This window comes from Penicillium griseofulvum, assembly GCF_001561935.1.
Source record: "Penicillium griseofulvum strain PG3 chromosome Unknown contig_80, whole genome shotgun sequence".
Classification (NCBI taxonomy): domain Eukaryota; kingdom Fungi; phylum Ascomycota; class Eurotiomycetes; order Eurotiales; family Aspergillaceae; genus Penicillium; species Penicillium griseofulvum.
This window is the reverse complement of record NW_024467471.1, coordinates 5,290,296-5,308,704: the sequence shown is the minus strand read 5'-3', so window position 1 is coordinate 5,308,704 and position 18,409 is coordinate 5,290,296. Positions and strand designations below refer to the sequence as shown.

General features: G+C 51.6%; 5 protein-coding genes across 5 annotated transcripts; all 5 read right to left on the bottom strand.

Annotated features, from left to right (window-relative positions):
- Positions 1-260: 260 nt before the first annotated feature.
- PGRI_028880 (Zinc finger, RING-type) lies at positions 261-932 on the bottom strand (the record flags this gene model as incomplete). Its single annotated transcript, XM_040790601.1, has 1 exon — positions 261-932. The coding sequence occupies one exon, from the start codon at positions 930-932 to the stop codon at positions 261-263; it is 672 nt and encodes a 223-aa protein (XP_040647554.1).
- A 671-nt stretch (positions 933-1,603) lies between these two features.
- Positions 1,604-3,874, bottom strand: PGRI_028870 (uncharacterized protein; the record flags this gene model as incomplete). Its single annotated transcript, XM_040790600.1, has 3 exons — positions 1,604-3,359; positions 3,419-3,803; positions 3,850-3,874. The coding sequence occupies 3 exons, from the start codon at positions 3,872-3,874 to the stop codon at positions 1,604-1,606; spliced, it is 2,166 nt and encodes a 721-aa protein (XP_040647553.1).
- Positions 3,875-5,216: 1,342 nt separating this feature from the next.
- Positions 5,217-6,869, bottom strand: PGRI_028860 (Major facilitator superfamily domain, general substrate transporter; the record flags this gene model as incomplete). The annotated part of the gene is made up of 5 exons (XM_040790599.1): positions 5,217-5,859; positions 5,911-6,182; positions 6,234-6,334; positions 6,409-6,477; positions 6,527-6,869. 5 exons carry the CDS (start codon positions 6,867-6,869, stop codon positions 5,217-5,219), a joined length of 1,428 nt encoding a protein of 475 aa, XP_040647552.1.
- A 526-nt stretch (positions 6,870-7,395) lies between these two features.
- PGRI_028850 (TauD/TfdA family dioxygenase) lies at positions 7,396-8,771 on the bottom strand (the record flags this gene model as incomplete). Its single annotated transcript, XM_040790598.1, has 4 exons — positions 7,396-7,552; positions 7,615-7,920; positions 7,973-8,459; positions 8,513-8,771. 4 exons carry the CDS (start codon positions 8,769-8,771, stop codon positions 7,396-7,398), a joined length of 1,209 nt encoding a protein of 402 aa, XP_040647551.1.
- Positions 8,772-9,903: 1,132 nt separating this feature from the next.
- Positions 9,904-17,962, bottom strand: PGRI_028840 (Acyl transferase/acyl hydrolase/lysophospholipase; the record flags this gene model as incomplete). The annotated part of the gene is made up of 3 exons (XM_040790597.1): positions 9,904-17,501; positions 17,569-17,713; positions 17,768-17,962. 3 exons carry the CDS (start codon positions 17,960-17,962, stop codon positions 9,904-9,906), a joined length of 7,938 nt encoding a protein of 2,645 aa, XP_040647550.1.
- Positions 17,963-18,409: the final 447 nt, after the last annotated feature.

Sequence of the window (18,409 nt, the reverse complement as noted above, 5' to 3'; positions counted from 1 at the left end):
ATTCCCCGGTGGCATAGTGTCCCCACGTTTTGGATTCTTTCTCAATTTCGGTGCGAGGCGTTCCCATGGCCTGGATGGCCTGATGACCAGGTTATGGCTCACGATGCATGTTTTGTCCTGGTATAGAGGTTCACTAGATTGGAATTTTGGTTACTTGGAAAGACGATTCTAGCCTAGGGCTATTTTTGATCAATGCACATAATTCGTTTTCCTAGAACTCGCTAATACAACCATCCGCCAAACACCAATATAAAATGCAATCAACAATCAGGAATCAAAACCTCACTCATCCTCCAATCCCCCATCGCCCCATCCCAACTCCCCCGTCCTTTAAAAGGCGAAGGAATCTCCGGAAACTCCTTGACAAGTCCAGGCGGACTCCTCGCCACAAACTCAGCAGGCTCAAAACAAATACTACACTCATACCCCCCCTCCCCATCCCCCGCAAACTCAAGACAAGTCGTACAAACCCGATGACCACACTTCGTAAGCAAAACCTCAACCCTCTCCCCATCCTGCACACACGTGTGACAGAAATGCGTCGGGAACTTGGCAGGCGGGTCCTGCACCATTCGTCGTTCAATTTCGGAACCGAGTTCCTTGCCCTTTTCCACGCGCGCGCGTAATAGTCGGGCTTTTGTGCGTAGGGCGTTCATTGTTGCTGGGTTGAAGGGATTGTTTGATGGTGATTTGGTGGGATTGGGGTTTGGAGAGGGTTTGTGCAGGGTTGGGACTGGTTCGAGGAATATTAGGGGACGGAAGTGGTCGCTTGATGGGAGGTTTTGCATGCATTCTTGTTCGAGGAGGCAGCGGCGGCGGATTTGGTGGTTTAGTTGGATTGTGTAGATGATTATGAGGGTTTGCCAGGCGCGCCATTCGGAGATTGGGTCTAGCGGGAGGATTGTTGAGGGTGGTGAGGGTTTGCTGGACATTGTGTTGATGTGGTTTTTGACGGGTTTGTTAAAAAATAGAAATCATGTAGTTGAGTGGCGAGGAGGTTGAGTTGTGTGTATGGCTTCAGAACCCTAATTTGGAGTATGGAATTGCAGGTTGGATTGAACTGCGGCTGTTGGGTTCTTTATATTCTCAGAAAGACACGTTGATAGGTTTGAGAATATATAGGAATAGAGAAATAGAGAAATAGAAAGATATAAATGTATAAATGTTGAGTATAAAAATTTGTAGAGATCCACCGAAGTTCCAGACATCAACAGCCGTGGAGAAGATATCCCCAAGACCGAACTTCTATTTACATACAGTGATTGGCTGGGTAATCTGATTTCTTCATCGATGGTTATCTAACTACATTTAGGCTTTTCTCTGATTAAGACTTCATTTTCTATATGGTAATTAGCCGCATCGGAGACTCCGTGGGTTGGTCCTTTTGTCCAAGGGAAGAAGTCTAGAGGAATCAAAAGGAAGAGTGTTAAGAGGCTCTAATGGATAAATACTCTTAATGACGGTTACATTGGGTCTAGAACTCTCATTGTGGGGAACCCGTAGAACCCGTGGGCATCTCTTCAATCCCCAGTAAAAGAATCATAAAAGTCTCCAGTTTTTCATCCATGGTCCATTATCTCTTCTTAATCTCCCTATCTGATTCTCAGTCTCTTATGTACGAATAGCGCTTCCCTTTGCTTACACCGACTTCAACACATTCCCAAGACAAGATGGAAACCCCCTTGAAATGAAAAGTGTACAAATACTCAATCCCAGAAGCCAAATCAACACTCTTCGCGGATATCACATACCCTTCGGGGATATTCTCCCCATTTTTCGCCTCTCGGCAGAGTGGCATCAATTCCAAAATCTGGGTAAGTCGACCAGCTGATAGTTCATCGGCCAAGCCCGATGACCATACCTCAATTCGGGAAGTGGCAATATCAAATCCCACCTCTACCAACCGCATGAACCACACATTATCTCGCCTCTCTCTCCATGTCTCCACACAGACATACTCCATATTATAAGCCAACGTAGTCGGGTACCGCGGGTAAAAAGTCAGAGACCCATATACTTCGCATCTACCCGTCTGCACAGACTTCCAAGTCCCATGCAAAGCCCGGAAAATAGCCGACGCCGCACCCTCCATCGCCACCTGATGGCTAGGGACAAGAGCGTCGCGCAAAGCATCCAACGTCCTATCCACTTCACACTGCCCCGGCGTATCGCCATAAAGATATCTAGCAGGAATAGCAGGTCCAGACCGGATATCACCTTGCAATGCCGAACGACTAATATCCAGATCCTTGGCGAACGACTCCATCAATCCGACATAGTCAGCCATTGGGAACTGACCGCGGTCTAGATCCGCCAGTCTGAGACTGCGAAGACTTTGCTTCTGGTCTGTTTCGCGGAAAGTGTTGCCTCCACTCCATAGTTTTCCGAGGAACCGTGCTTGCATTTCCATAACGCCCCAGTACGGGCCGCGGTAAAATCCGACGAATCCGATGTCCGGGATCTCCGAGTGGATGGTGCCTCCCTTGTCGAGGATCAGCGGGGAGAAGGGATCCGTTTTGGAGTATTCGAGGGTCGCCAATACTTCATCTGGTAGTAGTGATAGAGATTTGTACGGTGTGAATCCGGTGGCCATGATAATTGTAGCCACATTTTCTATTGTCTTGGTCACACCGTCGGGTCCTTCGTAATGAAGTGATGATTTTTTAGTATCCGGATTAGAGTGTATAGAAGTCACTCGGCCCATTGATGTTTGAATCGCGCCGCATCGGACGAACTCGGCGTAGTCGTTGCCGATGGCGACCCACGGTGGCTGGATTCTGGAGGCGCCATGGGGTGAATCCATGTGCCCGTATTTCTCATAGTCGCTGCCGAGTAATGTGTGGAAGTTACTGTTCATTTTAACTGCTCTTTCTTCCGGAATCGGGCCCAGGGTGTACTCTATTGGACCGGGTGGTCGACGGCCTAGGTCGTACATGGCTAAATCCAAAGGTAGAAATGATAGACTCCCGTCTGGAGACTCGTGGGGGAGATAAGTTGGTAAAGTCCAGAATGGTCTTGAATGTATATGATGCACTTTTGTCTCTTGGGTATGTGGGATTCCATTGGAAAGTGTAGATGAGGACTGGTGGAGAGCCACAGCCGACGCAGCTTCGACGCCTGACATGCTGCCACCAACGACGACGATCTCACCCACATTTTTGGTTTCATTAGAAAGTAGCTCTTCTCGCTTATAGTGGAGGGAAGAACTGTGGATGATTTGGCCTTGGAATTGCGTCAGACCTGGTATATCTGGAACATACTGTTCGGCAAAATATCCGGAGGCGATGACAATCAGGTCAAAATCTTCTGAAGATACCTCGTCGTCCTGTAATCCATATTCCTGCTGAGCTTTACCCGCACTATATATAGCCGTGAGTCAGGTCCAGCTTGAGCGCGATATAAGGAAGTCTCAACATACCTCTCCCGAACCCACTGAACATTCCACTTCGGCTGACCACCCTCAACCTTCCGTATAGTTCTTACAACTCTACACCCTAACCTAAGCACATGGTCTGGAACATAGCGCTCCGCATAACAGGCCAGGTACTCTCCAATCTGTGCCGCCTGAGGAAAAGTCGGAACATCGGGAATCACCGACTCCCAGGCAAGATCTGAAAAAGCAACGGTGAAGCGGCTGAGGTTTGTCCTCATTCGAGGGTCTAGTGTAACGCGGCCATTGATGGAAGAATGACTTGACCACAGACCCCCGACTTTGTCCTGGCAGTCGAAGATGATTGGAGAGAATGTTCCGCGGAAATGGTGAAGAAGGGTTTTGGCTGTGACTAGACCTGAGGGGCCGGCGCCTGGTGATGTTAATATGATAGACCTTATGGACCTGGATTGACTTACCGATTATTGCTACTTTCTTGGACATTTTGAGATTCCAAGAGACTAGTGTTTAGTATATTAAGAAATAAATACAAGGCAGACTCATGTCGCTAGACTTACCCCGCTTATATCCACTTGGGAAATATCTCGGGTGTCCTTCTATTTTTATAAAAGTATTTATTTGAATTAACTGAATTGCATAGCATCTGGGATAATATAATATCAACTCGCAATCTCTAGGTATGTTGTATACCAAATTATTTAGACATTATAATGTACAATTATGTACATTTCAAATTCCATGACATGAACGCCAAGCATCACGTCTTTCCCCATGGAGCAATTTGCCTTCACTTCGTATTGGACGGGCGCAATGCAGTGCGGGGGCGGAATAAGTCGAGAAAAGTTCGAGAAAAGTCCATGCGCAACTTTGACATATCCTCGTGCTCATTCCCAAATGGGATGGCGAAATAGTACTTTCGCCCTCATTTGACTTGTCGAAGCCATTCAGTCACCTGAATCTCAGGCGAGTGTAGATTAGGTCTGTAGGCTTCATTGCATTCCTGCTCTGTGACTAAAGTGTCGACATTTCTCTGAGTCAGGGGGATTTTGTACTGATTCTTTTTTCGGAGGAGTTCTTTTTCTGCGAAGGCGGATGGCGAGAGTTTTGATAGTGTGTTTCGAAGGCGTTTGATACCGGGGACGGAGCGTGGGACTTCAGGTGGACTGAATGGGGTATTGGAACTCCATGGTTCTGGAGTCTCGGTTTGAACGTGCTTCCGTGGAGACAGTGTTCGCGACATTGGGGATGGAGAGTCATAGCATTTGAAATGATTTGAGATGGAGGGTGTGGAGAGGATTTGATTCTTATTAAGTAGAGAGACTATAAGTAATTGGCCAAGGCATATCTTCTTGTAAGTAATTCCGCGGGACCCACGGGGTCGTGCCCTTTTGATATATCATTGGATCCTTTTTGGATCCTTCTTGGCTAGTTATTTTAACACGTCGCTATACTTCCCTAAGTTTTTAAATGATCGACGGGTATGAACTTAGGCTGATCATTGGGGCTCTCGGGAATTCGAGGAATTTTAATAGACTACGTCATGTGGTCTTGGCGTCAACTGTCCAATTTGGGACTGGCCAAGGGAAGATAAAAGGTCTTTTGACGAATAGAAAACATTTAAAGAGACACCTGCTTTTTATACCATAAGGCGTGGAAACTATAAAAATATGGGCTAACCATGGGACATCCCAGTCTATACATAGAGAGGTTATCTGCCTCTACTATCTATAACAGTAAAGAAAGTATGTAGTGAAAGGACATCTAAAAAGACTACCAAAAAGACACAAAGCCACATAAGTCTGTTTCAGAACATTCAATTCCATATTTAATAAGTAAACCGGAAACTGGGATGATCATCTCCAGCATTCTCAAGCTCCTCCTTGGGCCAGTGGTACCGATGATCCCTTTTCCCTTGCTCACGCAGCCGATTTTCACGGTATAGATAACAAAAGAACACCGTACACGCCACACCACCAATCCATATCATCCCCAGACTGACACCGAACCCAGTTCTGTAAGTCGGCGCTTCCGAGTCAAAGAAAACATTACTAGCAACCAGCCCACCACAATTACCAAACCCGATTTGGAAAGCGGAGGCAATAGATTGCTTGTAGTGTCCAGCCATGTTGTTACTAACCCAACCCAACAAGATCGGCTGTGTCATATATCCTCCACCCGTGATCGCATATAGGGCGAAGTATCGGGCACCGACTGGCACCGACTCCTGACACATGAGAATAACGTATCCAATTGTAGCAATGAGACATCCTGCTATTGTGAAGCTGTATCGATGGCGGAGTCGGTCACTGGCAAAGGCTGTAGCTAGTGCAATAGCCGTGGCGACGAGGTAGATTGGGATACTCATTACTTGAGCTCGGACGGATGTCCAGCCGAGTTGTCTCAGGATGGTCGGGGTGAAGAATGAGGTTGCGTAGCCTGTGTTGACTATTCCAAAGTACATAATAGCACTAGGTCTATTGTCAGTGGAAACGGTTTGGAATAAAGGAATTCACTCTTACCCAAGATAGATCTTGATATCTGAGAATGTGCGCTTCGCTGCTGGCTTGTCAAAGCGATTCATTTGCGCTTCGCCGCGGTCTTCGGATAGACGGCGAAGCAGTAGAGCACGCTCTTCATCGTTTAAGAAAGTAGACGTTTCAGGCCAATCGACGACGAGAAATTTGGCAGCGATTCCAGTGACTACTGTCAGTAGACCTTCGATAATGAAGATCCATCGCCAGCCGCTGTATCCTCCTACACCATCCATCTGGGCTATCCCGTAGGCAAGAAGCTAGGAATAAGATTTAGTACAGAATCATGCCATCATGCAGGCAATACATACTCCACTGACTGCACCAGCCACAATACTAGCACTGAAAAAGATATTGAATCGCCATTGTAGTTCGTGGCGCTTATAGTACATGGCAATCAAATAGATGCAGCCTGCTACCATTAGCTTGTGCTATCAAGAGATTAAAGGATTATCCGACCTGGCATCAATCCAGCCTCAAACAAACCCAGCAGGAACCGACATGCAACGAGAGCACCGAAGCTCTTTACGACACCTTGGCAGGTTGTAACAATACCTAATATCGTCAGTTCTAGTCTCTCAATGCTCTATCGATCCGAACATACCCCAGCAGAACATAATTCCTCCCAACCACCAAGACGGCGATACCTTTTTCAAGAACAGATTGCTAGGAACCTCGCACAGGATATAGGGGATGAAGAAAATAAATAAGGCGATATTGTAATCATGCCCACTCATCCCCAAATCTTTTTCCAGACCCTGAAGTCGCGCATTACCGATATTGATACGATCGAGGAAGGCGAGTAGGAATAAAAACGTAAGAATAGGGACGACATGGAGATCGAGTTTCCATAGGAGTCGTTTTTCTGCTGCTGGATCTATGTCTGGTATGGAATCCGTAGACTTGACATCCTCGACCATCTCATGGTGTATTTTTTCCGGGTCCATTTTGGATAATTTCAGGTAGGCCCGAATTGCAATGATACGGTGACATGAGTTCTTAAATATAAGTTCCTATATACGGAATAGTGGGACTGGGGAAAATCCGGGGTCCCCGCATGTTGATGTTTTGATTCCGCATTCTTTTTGACTTTCGGTATTTGATTCCGCCCCCCAGGGATGCCAAGAATGTTTATCCTGGTATTCTATGCTTGGCTTGGTATAACGAAAGGTGTATTCAGCAGATATTTGAGGGTTATAGTGCTTGGGAATATATTCACTAATATGGGTCTAGACCGAATTCTTGATATTGGGTATATCGGACGAGTCCTCGAGCATATCCTTCTACAATATAGAATTTGAAAGGTTGAAAATGTTAAGTTTGGCAAAGCAGATCCTTATTTATGACGGAATGCCCGGAATTATACCGCATGCTGCGCAGCTTTCCGATTAACTCGACGGAATAACCGACATAAATATAACCGAATATTGAATTCAACTGCAGCTATCAGGCTATTATGCTGTGTTACACACCTCACGCTCCTACATTCTTGCGAAGGGCCGGCTCCAATGGGAACGCCTGCTTATCCCCTGGAAGATCATCGTAGACTATGTCCCAGCGCTCTTGGAGTTTCTCGGGTGTTTCCCATGCATTTTCAGGGTCTCGCAGCCAGAGTCTCAGCAAATGACGCCTAAAATAACCACATCGTCAGTATGTTCATATAAGCAGACGGCACATGAAAAGAGAACATACTCTTTACCAGGCTCGTCTCTAAACCAATTCCGTGCATGGAAAATGCTAAGATTATTCACATATTGCACATCACCTTTCTGGAAATCCAGAGCCGCACTATGCTCTTCTGCCAAGAAATGCAAAGCGTCAAGCGCCTCCGCTTGCGCTTCCGTGATAGGGGGGATACCCTTCGATCGGGGCTGAGCCATAAATCCAGTGAAGTATCTTCTTGCATACTGGATTACAATTCTTTCCGGAGTAGTCGCAGTGGCTGATTGGTGGTATAGAAGTGGGCGAAGGCTGTAGGGCCTGACTGGGTTATCGAAGCTGAACAGTGTTAGTTTGCAAACACGTCTCTTTGTCACTTGCTGATTCTTACCCATCCAATGGCCAATCCTGAAATAGAGTATGAATAAGGTCAGGTCTTTCCTTGGCCAGAATGTTATACACATGCCAACTACTAGAAAGATAACTTTCGCCTCCCTCTGCGGCACGGTTCAGACAGAGGAGTGAGATGATATCGCCAGCATCGGTGTGGAAAACCTGCTTATCAGTCGTGTTCGAAGGAGCAGTGATACGACCTTTGTCGACCTTGTTGGTGAGGTCTTTGATATGGGATAGCACGGGTGAAGTGCCATCTGCCAGTCGACCTTCTTGCTGACGTCCTCGAATATTACCGATGTGCGAAGATACACCGGCGTAGATGATGATGTTGTCTTCTCGGGAGTAATCGTCGATGCGCAACCCCCGAAGAACAGCAAATCCTCGACCGGTGTGGATCTCCTTCGAAATATCTCGAAGAACAGTGTGGAGGGTAGGTAGAGGGAAAGTCGACTGATTGATATCTCCCAAGGGAAGATTGAGGGCTGTTAGGTCAGCAATGATATATCCCGAGGTTAATACTGCGATAATAACCCACATTTGAAGCTTTTCAAAGCAGCGTCGAGCTCATCCAGTTGGTCATCGTACAACTGATAAATCCAGTCGTCCCGCTTCTCAACCTCTTTTCCTTCCCAGACTAACGGCGATATCAACTTCTGCGGGAAGCCTGAAGGTACAGTAGACTGCAGGGTCTCAGTCTCCTTTCGACGACGAGTACGCTCCTTGTACTTTTCATAATCAGGGTGGTACTGAATATCGGGCTGGGTGGGCACAGTGATAGTCTGAACAGCGGACATGTTGGTTATTCAGAAGGTCGGTCATAGAAAATCGTAGATATTAGATGCCAAAGACCATTTAAATAGCGCAACCTTGCGTGTTCAAAGTCTATGATCGCGCCATGTACCAGGTATAGTTACTCAGACTGTCACGACATCAACCCCGCAAAGCGCGAGATCAATTGAACAGCTGAGCCTTTATAGATCCTGCATTTCATAAACATCTAACTTTGACCTCATAACCTGCTAGATTCTCTGTCTATAGCAGACGCTATCGTTTCTAACCGTGGTCAGCAATAGTATCTCTCACAAAGTTCATATTCTTATCGAATATTCAACCGTCCGTTGCGTGCTGGCTGAACCTTCGCCTGTATTTTTTCTCAACTACCTTGCCTCTACAGCATGGCTCAGTCGAGGGGCAAGGATGCACATACATCCCTTGAGAATTTTGGGACAATCAATCTCTCCATAGGCACTATCCGCCGATTGCCCTAATAACCGTTAGATCCGCAATAACAAGTCAGGCTTGCGGAGTATGCTAAAGCCCCCACTAGCCTTCACTACATCAACTCTGTGGTTACCCTCGCTTTTAATCATTCGGCCAAGTACTCTGTCGCCCCCACAGAGTCTCTACCTGACCTCTCTTCCGCTTATATGGAAGCTGCGAATGTCTTTGCTCTTCGCGCGATGTGGTACATTCGCCGTCTACAACTATCTCGCAAGACCTCGGTGGACAGAGCCAGGTTTTGAAGACTCCCTCCAATTTCGATGCCAAGGAGACTCTCATTTGCTGGAAGACCCTCATTTACTTTGCTCGACAAATGGATAAGGCGGAGGGCGCCGACTCTGTTTGTGTTGCTTCAAAGCCTGAACTTACCGCGCCTCGTTCTCTCGTCCCCGGCTCTGCTTCCCTCATTGGCCCTGAGAATCAAACCAACCTCTTTTCCGATTAGGACTAGTAGCAAATCTTTAAAAGGAAAGAAAGAGAAAGCAAGTATCAGCATGTGATTGACGTGTGACAACAGAGTAGATCGCCACAATGGAAAAAGGCTCAATTTGTGAAATGATTGTTCTAAATATTGAACCAATGATCCAAAACCTGACGCCATGACTCCCAAATTGAAACAAAGTACAATAAAGCAAACGACCAAGCCTAAGCAGCGGCTTCGACGTGACGGCTCTTTGCTGCCACATCAGCAGCAAGAGCAGCGAGGGAAGCGCTCTGCAGGATATTGAAAATGGAGACATCGGCAGCGGCCTGCAGCACCAGCATATTGCGCAGCTCGACAGCGATGAGCGAGTCAACACCGTAGCTGGCTGGTGTCTTGCTAATATCAATCTCAGCAACGTCGATCATGAAAATATCAGCCAACTTGGCAGCGATGGCAGTACTAATGAGCCGGGCAGCGTCCTCGCGCGAGCCAACCTCGGCTAGCTGCGTAGAGAGTGAAACACCAGCACCGGATTCGTCATCTGCCAGTGCCGCACGCGAAGCCCTGGACTGGCGCTTCAGGTGCACGTAGCGAGCATCCCGTCCGAGCTGTGAGCCGCCACGAGCGTCCCATTGCGGTCCCGGCGCAGTGTTGAGGCCGATGATAATCTGACGGCGGCCCCCGAGCGGACGGGCTACAGCCGCGCCGAGGGCGCGCAGAACAGTCGCCTCGTCTAGCATGACGTAGTCACCAGATTTGCGCAGACGCTCGGCCACCTTGGCGGTCTCGGCGACGTAGCCAACGTCGGAAATAGGTCCAAGATCGATAGAGACGCCTGGAAGACCCTTGGACTGGCGCCAATACGCCATGGCATCTTCGTAGGAACCGCCAGCCGCGTAGTTGGTCTGTGAGGCAATGCCTAGAATGCCCGAGACGGACGACAGCATGATGAAGAAGTCTAGCGAGTCCGGCGCCGCGAACTCGGTATGAAGGTTCCAGGTGCCGTCGACCTTGGGACGAAGGCCGCTATGCCAGTCGTTTAGCGTCATCTGTTCAAAGATGGCATCGCGCAGAAGCATGGCACCCTGAATGATACCGCGAACAGGCGGGAATCCGTCATCGGCACAGGCGCGTAGAGCTTTCGCTAGCTCGCTAGCTAGCGAAATGTCACAGCTAACGGGTTTGACGCGGCAGCCAGCAGACTCGCGTAGCTCGCGCACGAACAAGGCGCCGTCGGTGTTCTGGTTTCCTGGCAAATCGATCTGGCCGGCGCTACGCGACAACAGAATTAGATTCTTGGCGCCGTGGGCCACCAGCCAGTGCGCGACGGAGCGGCCGATACCGCCGACACCACCGACGACGATGTACGAGGCATCAGACCGGAGTCGGACACGGGAGGCGGCAGCGACGTGATTCAGTCGCGGGACCACTGGAGCTTGTTCATCTGGCCCAGCCGAGAGAACAACTTTACCGGCGTGGGTGCCGGTCTGTATAAACTTGAAGGCGGCCTGGACGTCTTGTATGGGGTGGACTGTCACGGGCTGGACCGGCGTCAAGACCTGCTGCTCGATGAGTTTGGCGACCTCAACGAGAACACGGTGAACATCGGCACCACGGCGTTGTATCAGCATTGGGATGTCTATCGCCGTCATCGAGATGCCGCGAGAGAAAGATGCCAGTGCAAGTAGGTTGTTGGCTTCGATATCGCGCTTGCCAACCTCAACCAAGTGGCCGAGAGGTGAAAGGGCGTCAAGGCTGGCCTGTAGTAGTGGACCGGGCAGCGAGTTAAGGACGACATCGACACCGCGTCCCCCTGTGGCGGCTAGGACGGCGGGGCCGAAGGAGATATCGCGGCTGCTGAAAATACGCTGAGTAGGGATGCCGTACTTGCTGCTGATGAGGTCGCGCTTCTCCGCAGACCCAGCGGTGGCGAAGATCTCTGTCACTCCGAGATGCTTTGCTACCATAATGGCGGCCTGTCCTATAGCTCCAGCTGCCGCATGAATGAGGACAGATTGTCCGGGTACAAGACGGGCAGCATCAACGAGGCCGGCATAAGCAATGGTGAAAGCCAATGGAATAGATGCGGCTTCTTCAAAGCTAGTGATGTTGTTGGGTATTTTGACGATGCTGCCGTTCCAGGCGACAGTGACACTGTTCCGGAGACAAGCGCTGCCATCTCCAGGTAGGAGGACCATGACACGGTCGCCGACAGTATAGTCACCCTTTGCCTGGGCTTCGGTGCCAACACGGGAGACAATGCCAGCGCACTCGAGACCCATGGCACGGTCTTTGAGCTGGCCCAAGGACGCCATAACATCGCGCGAACTGAGGCCAAAAGCCCGCGGCGTGATCTCGACGCTTTCGGGTGCCAGACTCCCGTCTGTGCTATCCTTATCGTCATCCACAAATGCCAACGTATCTAGGTGACCCGGGATACCGACCTCCAGCCGTAGTGGCCGGTTCTTTTGGAATAACGATTCCAGGGGTATGCTGGCTGTGGCATCAAGGTCACCCCAGGTTGCTGTGAGCGGACCAGTGACAATATCGTTGTGCTCCTCGTCCTTGTAGATGCGCGGTACTAGCAGGACGCCGTTGCGCTGGGCATACTCAAACTCAGCGGGGCCGATCTCGGTCGCGAGGACGTCATCGACATACCCGAAGCCCTGTTCGAGAACTTGCGCAATGGTAGAGACGATATCCTCAGTGGTTTGCTTGACGCACGGATCCAGGTCCAGGTAGAGGTAGCGGCGACCAACATACTCGTTTCGAAGGACGCGTAGGAATCCCTGAGCAAGAGAATGCTCGGGTTGTTCGCTGTCGACGGCACCGCCGGTCGTGATCCAAAGCAAGCCGCCACACTGCGTGATCATTGCGCGGAGGCCCTCAATACGTTCAGCATCAAGATCGGTGAGTATGGTTGGCTCGTCGATTTCGCTGACAAAAATACAGACTTTGGCTTCGTACGCGTCGAGGCTGCTCTCTTCCAGCACGAGATGTTGCACGGTAGTTTTAGTCAAATCTTGGATGCGCTGGGAGAGCAGATCGACCAGACCAGCCGGCGAAGGTGTCTTGTTACTAGTCACCACAGCAAAGCCGCCGGGGTTGCTGGCACGGCTTAGGTCTGGCTGCTGGAGCTCACCAATTGGCAGGGTAGATAACATGGTGGTTGTGGCGTCGCCGATGGCAAGGTCAACACCGCTGAAACCGGCTTCGCGAAGCAAGCTGTCCCAGGAAGAAGTCGAAAGGGACGATGTTTCGGTAGGCAGCAATCCAAAGATAAATGATATGTCAGGCTGGTCCTCGTTCTGAGTCGTCTCCGCTAGCAGTAGCGTTCCAGCGGGCTTCAGAAGGCTGCGCACATGGGCCAAGGTGGTAGGTACATCCTTCGCCGTGCGCAGAGACTGGTAGAACACGACGATATCGTAGCTCTCGGGTGTAAATTTCTGTTTAGACGGGTCGCTGTCGATGTCGAGCTGGCCGAATTCAAGCAGATCGGCCCAATCAATCAGATCCGCCTGGGCATCTTCCAAAACGTCTGCCGAGGGCTCGGTGATGTGCCAGCTGGCCACCAGAGGAACTTTGGGCGTGCCAAGCGCCTCAAGGATACGTCGAGTGGCAGCACCACCAGTACCGGCACCGACTTGCAGAACGCGCGCAGCCGGATTCTTGTGAGCTACTTTACGCACCAGCGTTGACAGCTGTGTGAGCGACGGCGCTAGACGCACAGAGTGGGCATAGTACTTGTGCAGCAGCCCATCCTCAATCATAGCCACTAACGGGTTGCTCTCGCCACGAAGGATGGAGCCGACGAGGGGGCCAAGACGGCAGATTAGCTCACCGTCGACGCTCTGCGAGGCCACGGCAGCTAGCTTCCTTTGGAGATCTTCCGGGCTGCCTGGCGCCCATTTCATGTTCTCGCCCTGGGCAACTAGTTCCGTGAGCCAGGTATAGTATTTGAAGAAGTGCAGCTGCTCATCTTTCAGCCGGTCCACATCGTTGGGAGTGAGCGATTTCAGCGCCTCCTGAGCGAAGTAGAACACGGCACGGGAAAGATCCGTGAGAATGGTCTCCGGAATTCCAACAGCCAGCTCTAGCTCCTTCTTAACATGTGCCAGTGCTAGCGGCTGCTGTAGTGACAAGTCGGGTCCCCACTCGACCTTGCTGCAAACCTCCTCCCCCTTGTTAGCCGCGTCCTGGCGCGCCGTGGCGCCGCTGCCACGCCCCAGGAAGAAGGTAGCAAGGCCCTGGATCTTGAGAACGATCGCCCCGGTTTGGCTATCGACAACGGTGACATTAGCCCTGCCGCTCTGGGGGTCGTCGTGCGAAAGCGACGTGTCACAGCGCAAAGTGTGGCCGATTTCGCGGCTGATGTCGCTCGAGACCCACATCGCGTCGATCGACCGTGGTAGCTTAGGATCTTCAACCACCGCGCCAACGCCAGGCAATGCCGAGAAGAACGACACAACCACAGCATCTAGCGTGATAGGGTGCAGTACACTGTCCTGCGCGGCGGCTACCGGGTCTGTGTCGGCCGCTGACTCGTACCGGATCGTGATGTCGGATACTGACCGCGGCTCCCGGCCATCCTGTACGATCTTAGTCGTGTTCTGGAATAGTGGGCCGTGATACACGCCGAGAGCCCGTAGGTTGGCAAACATGTCGCGCGGGTCCTTGTGGCGCGTGTAAGCCGACAGGGGACGTAAGCTGATCTCGTTCTCTGGCTTCGTCTGCGCTGGGACATGCTCTTCATCCCATTCCTCCTCCACGTCGGCTTTAACCAACCCCTGGGCGTGTAGCGTCCACCTATTCTCGGGGGTGACAGTCGAAACCTCGAATCTCCGCCAGCCGCGCAGACCCAGTTCCCGCTCAGGAACGGGGCGAAGTGTAGTTCGGATCTCGACCCCATCACTGCTATCGGGGATCATAAGGGCCGCCATAAAGTCGACATCGCGCAGGCGGAAGCCCGAGATCTTCTTCTGATCGTCTTCTCCCTTGGCAATTTGTTTAGCGGCCTCGATGGCTAGGCACACATAGCCGGAGCCCGGGTACACAATGCTGCCCTGTACCATATGATCGCGGACCCAGGGCACCTCGGAGACGCGCACCGTGCGACGCCAGACGGCAGTGGCAGGGTCGTTCCCGGCAACCGGCATTCCCAGCAGATCATGCGGCGGCTGGCTGCGCTCACGGATGGCGCGGTTGACGCGTGCCTCCTGCCAGTGCCGCATCGAATGGTTCCAGGGGTAGGTAGGCAGGTCAATCAGCACGCGTGGAAGGTCGTCGTCGTAAATATATGAGTTCTCGGATAATGATTCCGGGAAGTTAATCTCACTCATAACAAGCGGCACACCCTCGCGTAGTAGATTGATAGCTGTAGCGCGCATAGTGTTGCCAGCGTGCTCGTTGCGCACTAGACATCCCCAATAGGGAAGCTCGATGCCGTCGAACTCGACCAGCGACATGATCTCGCGGATGGGTCCTCCTAGCGCCGTATGCGGGCCGACTTCGAGTACAACATCGATGCTGCGGCCGCTCGCATCATCTGTCTCGCCAAGCACCATCTCCGTGAAGGCATCCACGAACTGCACCGGCTGCACTAAACTACCCACCCAGTGGTCAGGATCGGCAATCTCCTTGGCATCGGTGATCCGACCGCCGGTGACGGCTGACGAAAAGATGACCTTGAGCTCCTCTGCTTCCCCGTTGGACTGCTTTGTGACTACCCCTGCCATCTCCTTACGAAGGAGCTCGCGGTAGGCGTCTGCCAGCGGGTCCATGTGGTGCGAGTGGTACGCCTGCTCGATCTTGAGTTTGCGAGCAAACACGCCATCTTCCTTGCACATCGCCTCAACGGCTATAACGGCATCAGCATCACCTGATACAGTGACACTCTCCGGGCTATTAACACAAGCGATAACGACTTTTCCCACATCAGCCACTCTGTCAAGATACTCCTGCACCTCCTCTGCACCTAGACCCACGGCCGCCATGCCACCCTTAGGCGCTCCGGGGACCCGCAGTGACTCGTCTGCCGCCAGCACGGCACGGTAGTAAGCTGCTGCCATAGCCTGTCGGAATGTCAAAGCGCCGACTGCGTAGGCCGCCGCGATCTCGCCCGACGAGTGACTGGTCACAGCCGCTGGAGTGATACCCCATGATTTTAGCAGGCGCACTAGCGCGATTTGCACTCCCACGCACACAGGGATGCTGATCGATGTCGAGTGCACCTTCGTGGTCTTGGGGTCCCGTTGTAGCTCCTCCAACAGCGACCAGGTGGCGCCAATATCGCGTAGGTGCGTATCGGCCTCGTCGATAGACTGCCGGAATACCGGATATTCCGCCAGCAGCTCACGGCCCATGGCATTCCACTGCGCACCCTGGCCTGTGAAGACCATGCCGATTCGCGGTTGGGTAGTGGGAACCCGGCTGGCTTTGAACCGTGGCGAGTCAAACGCCTCGATGACGGCGTCGAGAGGCTGGTCTGCGCCTGCTTCCAGATGCACCTGGTGGGCTGCCACCCACGGAAAGCGCGTGCGGCGCTCTGTCAATGTGTAGGTGAGATCACGCAGTAGCGCATTTGCAGCCTCATAATTGAGTGACTTGTGCTTTTCAAGATAACTCTTCATGTCCCCCACCAGACGCTGACAGCCGCGCTCGTCACGAGCGCTGAGAATCAACACTTTGGTGTCAGCCGCTTTGTGAGTGCTGCTGGTTCCGTTTGTATGTCCATTACCGTTCGAATGGCCGGCCCTAGTGCCATTTCCATTACTAGTGCCATTGTTGAGCGGGAAAGACACAGTGGGCGTGGAAGTCCACGGTTCGGCGCTCTCCATGATGACATGGGCGTTGGTGCCGCCATAGCCAAAGTTGTTAACTGACAGGCGGTTCGGCCCGTCGACGAGGCTCTCTGGCCACGGCTCTAGTGCTGTTACCAGCTTGAGTCGCCACTCGTCTAGCTTGACCTTCGGATTGGGCTTCTCATAGTTAACGCTGGCGGGGATTAGGCCCTTTTCTAGGCACAAAACTCCCTTGACTATAGCAGCCAAGCCTGAAGCAGCCTCGGTGTGGCCCACATTGGTCTTAACTGAGCCGATGCGCAGGTAGTGCGCCTCGTCACGGCCACCATCACCGTTGTCATCGACGCCGCTAAACACGTTGGCCATGACCCGTGCCTCGATAGGATCACCAGCCTGTGTTCCAGTACCGTGCGCCTCAAAGTACTGTGTGCCGCGCGGATCAAGGCCGGCGCGCCGGTAGCACTCGCGTATAAGCGCTTCCTGGGCGGGGCCAGACGGTGTCGTGATGGTCTCTGTTTTGCCGTCCTGGTTAAGCGCCGTCTCACGAATGACAGCGCGGATGGGGTCGTTGGCGGCCAGAGCGTCCGACAACCGTTTGATCACAACTGTGGCAACGCCTTCGCCACGGCCGTAGCCGTTGGCGCGACTGTCGAACGCATATGACCTACCGTCTGGCGATAGCATGCCAAGTGAGCCGATGGTCTTAAATGGTTCCGGGCCTACCATCAAGTTGACGCCGGTCACCACGGACATGTCGGCCTCACGGCAACGCAGGCTTTGCACGGCTTGGTGCAGCGCCACTAGCGTGGTCGAGCAGCCAGTCTCCAGCGTCATGCTAGCACCGCGGAAATCGAAAACGTGCGAGATGCGGTTTGCCGACATCGGCTTCCATGTGCCTACTGGCATGAATCGCGGCTGATTGTCTTCATCTCGCGCCAGACCCTCGTTGTATTCGTGCGTGAAGACGCCAGCAAAAACGGATGTCTGTGATCCAGCCACTTGCTGCAGTGTAAGGCCGGCTTGATCGAACTCAAGTTAGAGAGAGGTCCCAAAGGAATTGTAGTAAGGTAAGTAGTATATACTCACCATTTTCTAACGCCTCGAATGTCGATTCGAGTTGCATCCGGAATTGTGGGTCGACCGCCTGTGCTGTCTCCCCGGAGTAGTTGAAGAATGCAGCATCAAAACATCCTATATCGCCGTCAAGAAAGTGGCCCCCCTTGACGTGTGTCTGTCCTGTTGTTAGCACTCGGACTTGCTGTTGGTATATCCCAGGTTGACTTACTGTGCTGACCCTCTCATTGTTAGGGTGATAGATTCCTTTTAGATTGAAACGGTCCTCCGGTATCTCACTCCAGCCAGTCTTTCCTGAAACTAACAGATCCCAGAGCTTGTCTGGGTCATTGGCACCACCAGAGAATTTGCAGCTCATACCAATGATGGCAATCGGCTCACTGGCCCACTCGCTGTCGTCCTCCATTTTCGTCTAAAGAAGTCAGATGACTTGGACTTGCTCACTGATAATGTGGATGCTCAGTTACTCTCGAACAGAGCTAACAGTTCAGCCAAGTTTGAGAGCTGTAATGTGTGAAGATGGTGAATGATCGCTCTAAGTTCTATACCCAATTCGCTTTTATTTGAACATCAATTGTATCACACAGTGCCTTATTCTAATGAGAGTTATTTATTCAAATTAGAAGACGATCTAACTATACGGACTTCAACAATCATGGGTGAAGCTCCATCTGAAATGATCAATTCCCCGAAGCAGCGCCGGAAGAGGTTACTTCCAGACAAATTGGTGATACGGCGTATAAAAAGTCCGCCGGGGAATTACCAGACTGGCTATCCTCAACTGGCTTGGCCTATAGGTCTGAGATCGCACCCTTTATTTTTCTAAAAGTATAGAGCCGTGAGGGCTCAGAGC